General features: G+C 51.4%; 1 protein-coding gene across 2 annotated transcripts in view; it reads right to left on the reverse strand.

Moving 5' to 3' along the window:
* Positions 1-12,894, reverse strand: part of MNAT1 (MNAT1 component of CDK activating kinase) — a 102,760-nt gene that overhangs the window by 57,260 nt on the left and 32,606 nt on the right. For both annotated transcript variants that reach the window (XM_029078842.1, XM_029078843.2), the window contains exons 3-5: positions 12,709-12,782; positions 4,815-4,918; positions 2,960-3,100 (exon numbers count right to left, since the gene is read on the reverse strand). In XM_029078842.1, the coding sequence (XP_028934675.1) occupies positions 2,960-3,100; positions 4,815-4,918; positions 12,709-12,782 (319 nt within the window). The remainder of the gene's footprint in view (positions 1-2,959; positions 3,101-4,814; positions 4,919-12,708; positions 12,783-12,894) is intronic.

A 12,894-nucleotide genomic window follows, 5' to 3' on the forward strand; every position in this document is an offset into this window, starting at 1 on the left:
GAGGGAATCCAGCCAAATTTACAGAAAAAGTAATAAAATGATAGTTAACTACTTAAAATCTTACAACTGCTAACAGACATCTCTGCCCACACGAGCACATACACCAGAGGTTGTAGACACAAATTATTGGGTGAATAATTCTTTATTAAACCAGGCTGATTATTTTGACATGATCTGAAGTCTTTTAATCTCTTAACCACTGAAGAGCTTAGGTTGCAATCGAAGCAAACTACCTCCAAACTCTTTGCTTTTTTATCTACCCAGGAATCGAATAAGTCCAGGATGGATAAATGAAACTATTTAAAATCAAATTTTTAGCTATTATATATGTGGCCAGAGATGCAAGGAGAGTCCCTTTCCCCCTCTCTTCAGCACAGAAGCTACTGGGGAGACAACCAGATATTGTTTAAACTGCCCATGAATTTCTAAGACTGTCACTCAATTGGGAAGCAGCATGGCCTAGTGGAAAGAGCACAGGTCTGAAAGTCAGCGGACTTGAGTTCGAGACCTAGCTCTGCCCCCAGTCTACTGTGTGACCCTGGGCAAATCGCTTAACTTCCCTGTGCCTCAGTTACCTCGTCTGCAAAAATAGAGACTAAACCTCTGAGCCCGATTTGGGACAGGGACTTATCTTGCATCTACTCCGGTGCTTGGTATGACGTCTGATGCTAGTAAGCACTTAAATACCATTTAAAAAAAATTATCTGGCTATGGAAAGGGTGAGCTACCCATCTTAAACTCTAACAATCTGTAAGAATACAAACCAGTCCTGTTTTCACCAAAGGCAATATATATTGCAGATTCTATGCATCTTTTCAAACCTCATGGCAAGCTGACTGCACAGCCACACATTACTTGGTTAAATACCACAAAAAGGATTCAGAAAAGGACTGAGCAAGTGAATTCCAGGAACAGCCAGATGGTGGAAATGCTAGGATCCTCTGAATTGGAGAATATACTTTTAGAGGCAGGAGAGAAAAAAAAAGAGACGGGTTTTACTGAGGAGACCCTACAGTAGGGATCTTCGGTTCAAGGGTAAGGCAAAGTTCGGGAGAAAGGTTTTCTGACAAATGTTTACTAAAGAACAGAGGCCTATTGAGCGCTGACCCTTGCCCACTAGGGAGCAAATCAAATCAAGAATGAGAGTCAGCATCCCAAGAATGTGGGACTCCCTAGTACTTAGAACACGGTGTCACACCTTCTCCTCAAACCCCATGGAGGCCTCTGGTCGACTAGCGAGCCTGCAAGACAGTCGAGAAGCACTCCTCTAATTTGATTTTCTTTAACAGCAACAGCGGCTGCCGAAACATCGACAACCATCACGCCAAAAGGCGCAACCCTGGGCGCTGCCACCCCGAGCTGGCCGCCACTCCCCAGCCCCACCAGTAAGGACGCCCATCCCGATTTGGATCAATTTCATTGTGCTTTAAGGGCACGGAAGAGAACTGGAGAATTTGGCAAGTTTGGCAAGTTGGCATCTAGGGGCACTAACAATTGAAAAAGCTGAAACTAAATTTGCGGTTGAGGCCTAGGGTGTGTTTTCTAGGCACTTCTGCGGTGCTTCCAGGAGGTTGCCTTCTCCCTGAAACTGCCCCAGATGGACCAAGCTCTTCAGTCAGTCAGTCATCCTTATTTATTGAGTTCTTACTGTTTGCAGAGCACTGTACTAAGCGCTTGGGAGAGTACTATAAACAATAACAATAAACAGACACAATGAGCTCTTTGCTTCCTTATCTACCCAGGAATCGAATAAGTCCAGGATGGATAAATGAAGCTGTTTAATACAAATTTTTAGCTTTTATATATGTGGCCAGAGATGCAAGGAGAGCCCACAATGAGCTTACAGTCTAGAGGGCTCTGAATGGTTCTGCATTTGCAAACAAAAGTCCTAGTTGGCCTTAAAGCCTTTTCTCTGTAGCTTTTTTCTCAGGGCCAGAAGGGCCCCCTGACCTAGGAGAATCACCTTCGGGTGGCTGGGTTAACATTTTGACAAAGTTGAAGAAACCAGCAGCAATGAGAGCTCACCCCCAGGCAGCCCAGGCTCTGGAGAAAGAGGATTGTGGACTCCAGGTTTGGTCAGCAATCTGGCAAACAGTGTGCTGATAAAGACCGGTCACTTGTATGAATGAGGCGGGCCAATTTTAGAAGAGAGAGAGTGGAAAAGGGAGAGAGCTGCTTCCTCTGCTCCATCGCCAGTTGCAGTGAGGACTGCACCAGTTAGCTGAGTCCGAATGGATCAGCTCCCATCCCGCGTCGGGCCTCTGCAGAGACCGCCAGCCTGGAGAAGCTGGGAAGGCCAAATGCGGGCCAACAGAGTCGGCCTCAATCCAGTCTACCCTCCTGCCGCCCATCCCTTTAGAGAAGCAGCGTGGCCTAGTGGATAAAGCCCGGGCCTGGGGATCGGAAGGACCTGGGTTCTAGTCCCGACTCCACCACTTGTCTGCTCTGTGACCTCGGACAAATCACTTACTTCTCCGTGCCTCAGTTATCTCATACGTAAAACGGAGGCTACGACTGAGTCCCATATGGGACAGGGACTGTGTCCAAAAAGATTTGCTTGTATCCACCTCAGCATTTTGTAGTGCTTGCCACATAGTGAGTGCTTAACAAATATCATTATTAACATTATCAGTGCCTCAGCGCTGGCTCTATCTGAAAGCTCTTTGTGGAGACGGTACTTTCCCCAGTACTTGTACGGTTCCCCGCACCGAGTAAGTGCTCATAATAAATACCAGTGATGGGCTGAATGATTGACTGAATGATCCAGGCAATGCCACTCTCACCGCTGTTCCCCTCACCCAGCCACTCGCCCCCGGGGAAGGTCTGCGGACCACACCGACGAGGGACGTTGCACCGAGGAGCTGTTAGGCAGCCTCGTTCGCCGAGCCCCTGAGATGGGCCCAGGCCAGGGGTCAGTGCGATGGCAGGCCCGCTCCGCCCTTAAGCTAAGCCCCCTCACCAGTTCGTCGAGAAGAGCTTGCTTATTCTTCCGTTTCAGAATCTGCTGCAACTGCTCCTCTTTCTGGATGAAGAGTCGCCGCTGCTCGCTTTCTTGGCGCTCCACCGCGAGAGCCTCTTCCAGCTCCTCCTGTTCCCGTGTCTGTAGCAACAACATTAGGTTTGGGGGGTGGGGGAGTGGAGGGTGTGGACTGTTAGGAAACTCAGAATTTCAGAAAGGCTTAGTCTGCAGCACCCCCTTCTCCTAGCTCCCCAGAGAATGGGGCGCTCTTGGCATCCCTGGGGCCAGCTGGGGAATGGGTACGGCCTAAAAGAAGGCCCGGGCGATGATGATCGTTCCTTATTTCCCTTCAAGAGAGCCTGCCCGTCCATAGCTGGCGTGGGCCTGGGAGTCAGAAGAGCTGGGCTCTAATCCCGACTCTGCCAACTACTTCCTGGGAACGGCCCCAGCTGAGAGGCACAACATTCAAACGTACTACGTTGTAAAAGGCAAAGGCAGAGTGGAGCTACTAGCTACTCTTCTCGTGGCAACAGTGCTTGACACCATTCCAGCTGGAAAACCGGTGGCCTTGGAAGATGGGGTTCAGTTTCTTAGACTGGGGCGGGGGGCAGGTCCCGTGTCTTACTGCCCAGCACTCAGTATGGGCCTTTGCATGAATTAGGTGCTTATTAAACAGCATCACCTCTCCAGGTGGAGCATTCAAATCACCAGGCTTGCTATGGGCCAGAGGCGGCAAATCAATTCTGAACCGACCTCAGGACCCGGTACAGTGTTTGGCACGTAGTAAGCCCTTAAATACCACAAATAATTAATTAGCAGAACAAGTAAATTAGCGCTCTACAAAATCTTTCCTCCCTATTCATTTTTTAAGATGTCAAAGGAAAGTGGCATCTGTGGCTATTTAGACTGTGACCCCCAAGTGGGAAAAGGGACTGGGTCTGAACTAATTGTATTCAATGCCATTATTATTATTATATCTGTGTCCAACCTGATTAACTTGTATCTACCCCAGTATTCAGACTAGTGCTTGGCACACAGAAAGCGCTTGATAAGTACCATAATTATTATTACCCTGGCGCTTAGTACAGTGTGTGGTACATAGTAAGCGTTTAACAAATACCACATTACCATCATCACCGTAGTCTCCTGACTAAAGTCAAGTAAATGGGTGAACTGCAACTGGAGGCACAAGTAAATTATTTTTAAGAAACCAGTAGCTAACCCAGCCACCACATTGGGCCTCTTTTAGAAGACTTTCCTGCTGCACCAATATTCGTGTGTTTCAGTTTTGCACAAATGGGGCCTTTGTCTCCCTGGCTCCCTCCTGGGCCGCCCCCCCCCCCCCCCCACAGGCTCGGGACTGAGTCCCGCTCTCCTTCCGGATGAGGAAGAAACGCCTCTCCGCGTCGGGGTAGGCCTGACCCAGCTTTCCGCGGCTGCCATCCAAGCCCTGCCTCCAGAGAACGTGTCTGCTCGCATCCCTCCCTGGACCGGAAGCTCGGATCACGGCTTCGACCTCGACTGGACTCTCTCGAGCGCTGAGCACTGAGCTCTGCACGCCGGAGGCGCTCACTCAGTCAATAAACTTGGCTGATGGACTGATGGAAAGCTGGCTTTAGTGTCCAACCCCCAGTAGACCACCCATTCTCTAGCTGGCGTTCATCCTCATCCCAACCTGGCAGCACCTGCTCCAGAAGGCCAGTTTTGCTCCTCAGACAATCTCCCATCACCCTGGCTCTGGTCCAGTTTTAGAGATAACTCTTACTGTTGTCACTGCGGACAGGAAGACGCACCGTTAAATCGCCTGGCCTTGAAATGGCCAACGCTGGCCAAAAGAGCCACAGTAGAAACTCACCAGTTTGAGCTTATTTTTCTGAATGACGTCTTTGTTCTCCTTCTGGTAGGCCTCCATTTTTTTCTTGGTGTTGTCCAAGTCCACATTGTTGGTCAGGTTAAAGACTGCGTCAACAGAAAACATGTCACCATTAGGCAAAGATGGAGCGTGGCGACAGGACCACTCCAGCCTCAAACTCACCCCCCGGAATGCCGCGCAGTCGAGCCACTTACCGCATAGACAAGCTCAATCTCAGGTGGCTTTGTGTTGCTCCTATCTTGGAAAACGGGATTTGGCCCCTTCACTCCCGCACCTTCAAAGCCTTATTAAAAGCACTTCTCCTCTAAGACGCTTTCTTTGACTAAGCCATTTCCCCTACCTCTCTTCCTTCTGCGTCATCCCTGTACTTGGCTTTGCACACTTTATTCACCTGCCTCCCTCAACCCCATAGAATTTATGTACGTACATATTCATAATTTATCTTAATGTCTGTCTCCCCTCCAGACTGTATAGTCATGTGGGCAGGGAACATGTCTACCAACTCTGCGTTACTGTACCCTCCGGAGCATTTAGTAAGGGGCTCTGCGCACAGAAAGCCCTCAATAAATACTATTGATTGCTGGATTGATTTTAAGAAAGCCTCGTCCCTGAGCACCCCAGGCTTCCGTTCAGGGTTTGAGTTTTGGCAAGGGGTAGTTCGGGCAGGCCCACCGGGACTCCATCCAGCTCAGGATGGTGGCTGGGCCCGTCCACTCCCTAGAAAGTGTGCGGCTTTGGTTACAGCCCGAGGAGGAGAAAACTGAAGGAAAGGAGTCCTCTCCCTCACTCCAGACAAAAAGGGCCACCTTGGATTCCAACGGGCAGAGCGGCCTCCCCGGCCACTCAAGCCCAGGCGAAGATGGGCGGGAAAGGGCACGGGCAGAGGACATGAAGGCATGGGTTGTGCCTGGGGGACAGGGAAGTGGATGGACTGCCTGAGGATAGAACTTGGGATCGAGGATTTTCCCAAGAGGAACAGGTGCGGGAGAGCCCCGGGGGAAGGGAACTGCTCCATTCTTCCTCTCTTCCCAAGCTTCACCAGAGGTAGCTTTACCACTTTCAAACTAAACCGGTTTGGGTTTTGGACAAAATGTTTAGAGGGCTAGTTTTCACTCTCAAACAGGCCCCCTGCCAAAGCAGGCAGCTGAACAGGAGAGGGGAAAATTGGAAAAACTGTGCCGCGGTGGCCAGGGCCACTTCAAACAAATGGGGAACTGGGATTTCTGCTATTGAAAAGTGCCGAAAAGCCTACAGGAAGGGCCGCAGGCCAGCCTCTGGCACCCACAAAGGCTGGTCCTGGAAAAGCAAAAAGGTGACCAGAAATGGGCAGAGCCAAAGGCACTGACTCTGACAGGAGAGGAAAAGGGCAGGAAAAGCAACAGAATAACTACCAGCGGAAAGCAGTAAAAACGGGTCACTTGGGAAACCGATTTCACTGCTGATCGCAAATAATTACAAGTATTACAACCATGCAGTCAGTTACTCCAAACGAATCCAAACGGGGACCTAAACTCTTCCAAGCACCATTTGTTCCCCATGACTTATCTGGCAGCAGCCCGATGCCAAATCCCAAGGGAACAAAGTATATTTGTGGCGGCAAAGTCTCCTCGGGTGAAACCACATGACTCCTGCTGGACTGACCTGGAGAAGCTCCAGTCAGAGCTGGGGCAGAAAGGCCCCGTCTGGTCCGTCCGCCAACTCGGGTGGTAGGTCGATCGAAGGATTCTCTGTCTCCCCGACCAAGGGTGGGCCCGGAACTCAGTTCCCAGCTAGACACCAGTCCTGCTGCTTCCCTGCGCTTCTGCCAAAACTGACTCGGTATCCACTGGGCCTACTCTTCTCATCCGGTGAGGTGAGAGGAAAATCAAACCCAGCTCCCGCCGAACAACTCTTCTGAGCTCTCACGGAACAATAAGGACGCAAGCAATCCGGACTCCACTAGACGAACACGCATACGTCTCTTTACTTGTGAAACTCTTCCCGCAGCCGAAGGACAGTCGGGGCCCTGAAACTCCATTAATTGAGGCTTGAACTCCACAACACAAACGAGCACCTCGCTGCCCACCAGAGTCGGGACCGAGGTGACCAGCCGGGATGTGGATTTTAGTTAAGGGATGTTTTCCCCGGGAAGAGTTTCTATACCCAAAGCTTATCCCTAGAATACTTACCAGAGAGTTGCTACATTTTAGGGAATTTAGGTTTAGAGAGGTAAGAAGCATCTTTCAGAATTTCAAATGAAGACCCTACAATCATCAGCAGGTTAAAAAACAAAGGAGCAATTGATACAGAGCAAAGCCACGATTTCAAATGTAATGATTTTTATCATCATCCAAGCTCTTAAAGGTTTGTTAAAACTGATGAGAGTAAACTCATCAAACTTAACAATAAGAATGGAAAAAGGCTCCTCTTGGGGTGATTTATGATAAGATTAGATTGCTATTATCTAATTATCTACCAATGATATGATCCGATTATTGCTAGACTATTAAGAGGCGGTGGATTCCCTTTGGGGACTAGGGCCCTCTCCCTTGTGTATTTCTTGCCCGGGGCTTCCCCCACATACTATTACTTTAACTTTATGCTTTTTTTACCTCGGAGTTGGCTGTGCTAGACTTAACGACGGCATATATTTCCAAAAACTGGACAGAACACGCAGCCCCAAAATAATCTTTCCCTGACAATTTGTAGGGAGCTACCGCCCCAACCTCCTGCCTCGCTCCAATGGCTCAGGAACGGTTCAAGATGCATTTTTCTTTATAATCGATGGTTGCACAAAGTGCGCCTTGAGAACTGTGTTTGAAAAAATAAATTTTCCAAACACGCAGCCGTCTACCCCTCGAAACGTTTTAATCTCCGGCACAGTGACATTTCACCAGAAAGACGAGTTGTTCTGACCCCGAGCTTCTCTGACCAGTCGCCCCCGAATGACAGGGTGCCGGAATTCGGGGCGCCACCGGAGGGAAGAGAAGAATCGTCACGTGACAATGTTGGCGTCTAATCACATTTTAGATCTGAGCCCGGCGACCCAAGCAGCTGCAGCTGAATGTCAGCACTTCCTAAGATTTAAATACACATGCCAATTTTCTGGATGTTTGCACAGTGACCTAAGCGAGCAACGGCCCGCGGTGCGGTGCGTGTCCCTGACGGGCCTCTGCCGGGTCCCTCCAGGCCTCAGGGATGCTGGGGGAGAGAGGAACGAGGGGCAGAGCCAGGAAGCTAGAACTGGGGAAGCAATGCTTGGCCTTCTCGATTCTCCCCGACCTTTCTCCGGGGATTAGCTCTTAAGCGGCCATTAGGCCTCAATCCTGCTCTGCGCCGGAAGGCCTCAAACCGGCGAGGCTCAGAATGCTCCTGGGATCAGCTCGCCGGCAGATGTGGCTCTCGGAAAAGCAGGCTGCTCCTTCCCTAGGGAGGTACCCCCTTCCCAGACCGGGGAGAGCCCCCGAGCGAGGATTACCGCCCGGGACTCTTTTTCTCGATGAGATGATGTGGCCAGCCGGAGGCCCCGGGGGTCGACAGGGGGAGGGGTCTCCTTGGGCCAGGGAACTGCCCCCTTCCCAACCGTGGCCACGGATGGGGGGAGGGCCGGGGGAGGAGGGGGAGGGTGCATCGATCCACAGTGCTTAGAACGTGGGGCAGCGTAGGGTGGTTTAGGATGAGGGTGGCTCAGCTTGGGGTAGCGAGGCATCCGAAGACTGCCGCCTCACGGCAGGGACGGACGGCAGAGACGAACAACTGCTGCTATCGCTTTCGGCAGTCTGACCGATTTTCTTTCTCCGTGTCTCTGCCCTCTCCCCTCCAGTTCGACCGTAAGAGTCCTGTGGGGACCAGGGGCCGGGGCCGAAAATCAGTTTCCTTGGCCCTGTCCTCAGCACTCGGTACGGTCCCTTGCGTACCACGAACGCTTACTAAACATCAGGCCGGCAGAAGGGGCTCACGGAACTGGGGTTTTGCTCAAAAAAAATCTACTCATTTCTCTTTCAAAAATGAGACTTCCACCCCTGAACCCTTCCCGGAAATAAATCACCAATGCTGTTGATCACACACACATGACAATGTTAGTAAATGGGCGAAGTGATCAGTTTTTCTGATGACTAGATTTCTGTCCACGGCACAGTAAGCACCAGATAAGAAGTTCACGAGCGGCCCTGAGGTCTGGTTACACGAATTGATCGGAACGACAGAGAAAGCCTGCCCGGCCTGCTCTGCAGCACTATTTTGGGACCTGCTCAATATTCCCGGGCCGCAGCTGGGCCACTCTACCAGACGACTTGCCCAGGGGCTGCAGGCGAAGTCACCGGTAGAGGGAAAGCTGGGGGCCTTGAGCCCTGAACAAAGGTTTTCGCATCAACAGTTTTGCCTTTTCAATTGACTTACCTCAACTGCCCGCCCGCCTGCTCCTGCCCCAACGTTTCAGGGGGTGGGGCCACAGCCCCCTCGCCAAGGGGGGCCGCGAGCTGGCCACGGCCAGCTGGCACAGGGCAGCTGACCGAGGGCTCCCTCCAGGCACATGCCACATGCCGAGCGGCCCCGTGCTTGGGCTAGCATAATGGCACCGGGCCCGTCCAGCACTTCTCGCAAACAACGTGTGCCAGGAGTCAGGTGGGGTCTGCTCCCCGGGGCAGGGCACCGAGGGAGATGCCACTGTGGGGAGAAGGAACAAGGTGCCCGGCAATTCAAACTGAACCTCGGGAACAAGGCCGGAGGGAAAGGAACGGACATTTATCCAAAAAGGCAAGAGTCCCCTGCCGGCGCTCTGGAGAGTCGCTCCAGGAGACGCCCTTGACACCGGTCAGGAAGGGGCTGGAGGAGTCAGAATTCCAACGGAGAGTTCCCTTTAGATATTTTTATTACCCTATTTATTTTATTAATGAGGTGTACATCCCCTGGATTCTATTTATTGTGATTACGTTGTCTTGTTTTTGTCCGTCTCCCCCAATTAGACTGTAAGCCCGTCATTGGGCAGGGATCGTCTCTGTTGCCGAATTGTACATTCCAAGTGCTTAGTACTGTGTTCTGCACATAGTAAGCACTCGATAAATATTACTGAATGAATGAATGAATGAATGAATGAATAAAAAGTAAAGACCTTTGTGCCTCCTGACCCAGCAAGCGCCCTGCAAGTGAGGCATCCCGGCAACTCCGTCCTCTCCCGTGAGGTCATCCTTGGTCTGACTCTGGGATGAAGGTGACTCAATCGGCCAGCTCGGCGGCCCAGGAGGTCCGGCCCCTCGACTGATGAGACGTGGCTCTCCGGGTCAGCACCCGTTCCAAGGGCCACCCTCAAACCCTCTGTTCTCAGAAGGGCACCCAGCTCCTCCAAAGTTTGGGGGGTGGGGAGAGCTTCCTAGCTTAGTGTAAAAACAGACTGAAGAGGAACACGTGAAGCAGCGTGGCCTAGTGGAAAGAGCACGGGCCTGGGAGTCAGGGGAACTGAGTTCTAATCCTGACTGCCAACTGCTGTATAATCTTGGGCAAGTCATTTGACTTCCATGTGCCTCCGTTTCCTCAACTGTAAAACGAGGATTAAATCCTCCTACTCAGACTGTGAGCCCCGTGTGGAACAGGGACTCTATTCAACCTGATAACCTTGCCCAGCATTTAGAACGGTGTTTGAAACATAGTAAGCGCTTAATAAATAGCATTTTTAAAAAACCCTGGATGCCAAAGCTTACACTTGCCCCATGAAAACAGCAAGCTCATTCTGAAGGAACGGTGAACATTATTGTGCAAATCCATATCCAGGAACACTGAATGAAAACAATTTTTGCTGAGAAATCATTTGGTCATCAACCTTCTTACCCTGGGTTATTTTCTTCTTTTAACTCTCCACTAAGAGTAAATCTAACATAAGAAGAAGGAATCTACACACTGTGTCTCATTTTGGATTTTTTTTTTATTTTAGGGGAAGGGCTATTTTTTTTAATGGTATTTGTTAAACTCGTAGTTTGTGTCAAGCACTGTACTAAGCGCCGGGGTAGATATGAGATAATCACGCTGGACACAGTCCCTTTCCTAAATGGGGCTCACAGTCCATGTAGGAGGGAGTAGGATTTAATGCCCATTTTACAGATGAAGAAACAGGAACGGAGGAGCTCAGTAACTTGGCCAAGGTCACGCAGGAGACAAGTGACAGAGCCGGGATAAAAACCCAGGTCCTCTGACTCCCAGGTCCACGCTCTTTCCTCGAGGCCACGCTGCTTCCCACCTCTCTCGCCGCCAACCTCTTGCTGCCGTCCTCCCTTCCATGCTCAGAAGCAGCAAGGCCTAGTGGAGAGAACACGGGCCTGGGAGTCAGAAGGTCACGGGTTCTAATCCCAGTTCCGCCACTTGTCGGCTGTGTGACCTTGGGGAAGTCACTTAATTTCTCTGTTCCTCAGTTACCTCATCTGTAAAATAGGGATTAAGACGGTGAGCCCTGTGTGGGACAAGGACTGTGTCCAACCTATCTTCTATCTACCCCAGTGCTTAGAACAGTGCCAGGCACATAGTAAGTGCTTAACAAATACCATAATTATTATCTGGAACTCCCAAATCCCTTCACTTCCCGCAGACCATCGCTCTCCCCATCTTTAAGGCCCTTCTGAAATCACATCTCCGTGGAGTCTTCTCTGATTAATCTTGCACCTCTCTATCCTATATCCCCCTCACCTGCCACTTCAGCACATCACCTAAGCCCTTGGGGTTTCACCTCCCCTCTGCTCCCCCTGGTAGCACTTGTGCCCTTATCTTTATTTATTTTTGTGCCCATAATTTATTTTAATGCCTGTTTAGCCTGTTAGATTGTACCCTGGTGGGCAAGGGACCTGTCTTCTAATTCTCTTGTATTCTTCCAAGCGTTCACAACAGCGCTCTGCACAGAATAAGCTTCTCAAGAGTAACTGAAAATACCGAAGCGAAAAGGCTCTGAATTCCAGGAAAATAGGAGGCAACGCCTGCCCAGTTTTTCCGTTGCCCCCGACTCGTCAGCTGGACGCTGGAGATAGCTGAGTTAAGTGGGCCAATTTAGACGGGGTCAGAATAGACCAGAAGTGGGGAGAAAAGAAAGGGGCTGCACGACCTGGAAGCGAGATTGCGCTCGCTTCTCCCGGCGGATCGTGAAACGCGGCCCTACCCGAGAAACCCCGAGGCCCAACTAAAATGCATCAGTGGTTTTGGGGATTACAGTTCAGCGGCCTGCAGAGCCGAGTCTATGCCACTTCCTCCCAGAGTTCGGGAAATGAAGCTCAATATGATTTGAGCTGGAGAGAAAAGGCTAGGCCCTTAAGAGAGGGAAAGGGGCGCTGGGGGATGAGGAGGCGGGGGAATGGTGGAGGAGGGGAGTGAATGAAAGAGGTGTGTGTTCGGGGGCCGGGGGCGGGGAGGGTACGGTCCGGCTTCTAAAACCTCGGACTCCCATGGAACAACATAAAACGCTGCCACCGTGGAATGCGAGGTCATCGGCTTCAAAGTATTTCCAAACTACTGTATCCTCAGAAGCAAAAGAGTGAGAGACAGCACATGGCTCCTGTCACAGTGGATTCGGCTAATGGTCTCGGGGCCCGAGAATGGGAATATTCTCGCTTCCCGCTTTAATCTCCTCCTCCAGGGCAGCGCCGACGGTGCCGCCCCTCCACCCCAGTCCAGGCCCCCGTCGCCCCCTTCCTCCCCGCCGGCCCGGCCAGGCACGGGGAGATGAAGGGTTTCTGAGTTCGGCGTGCCCTCCAGCAGGGCGCGCCCGATGAAAGCGCCGGGAGAGAGCGGACGGGGTAAACGGCGGCCGTCTCCAAGGAGCCCGCTCGGGAACTGCAGACGAGCCGCCCGCCGAAGCATCTCCCCGATAAAAGCCGACGGCCCAGGGGAGCGGCACATCCGAGGCACGAGCATTCACACGTACCGATTTCTTCCACTTCTTCCAAGAAGTCGTTGTACTCCCTCAGCGTCGGAAAGTCTTCCTCTCTCTTATTGTATCTGGAAGGCCAGAAAACAGCAGGGATGACCCATCTGGGGGGCAGAGAAAGCGTCTGCCAACTCTGCCGTACTCTCCCAAGTGCCCGGTACAGTGCTCTGCACAAAATAAGCG

The sequence above is a fragment of the Ornithorhynchus anatinus genome, chromosome 14 (assembly GCF_004115215.2).
Source record: "Ornithorhynchus anatinus isolate Pmale09 chromosome 14, mOrnAna1.pri.v4, whole genome shotgun sequence".
NCBI classification, from domain to species: domain Eukaryota; kingdom Metazoa; phylum Chordata; class Mammalia; order Monotremata; family Ornithorhynchidae; genus Ornithorhynchus; species Ornithorhynchus anatinus.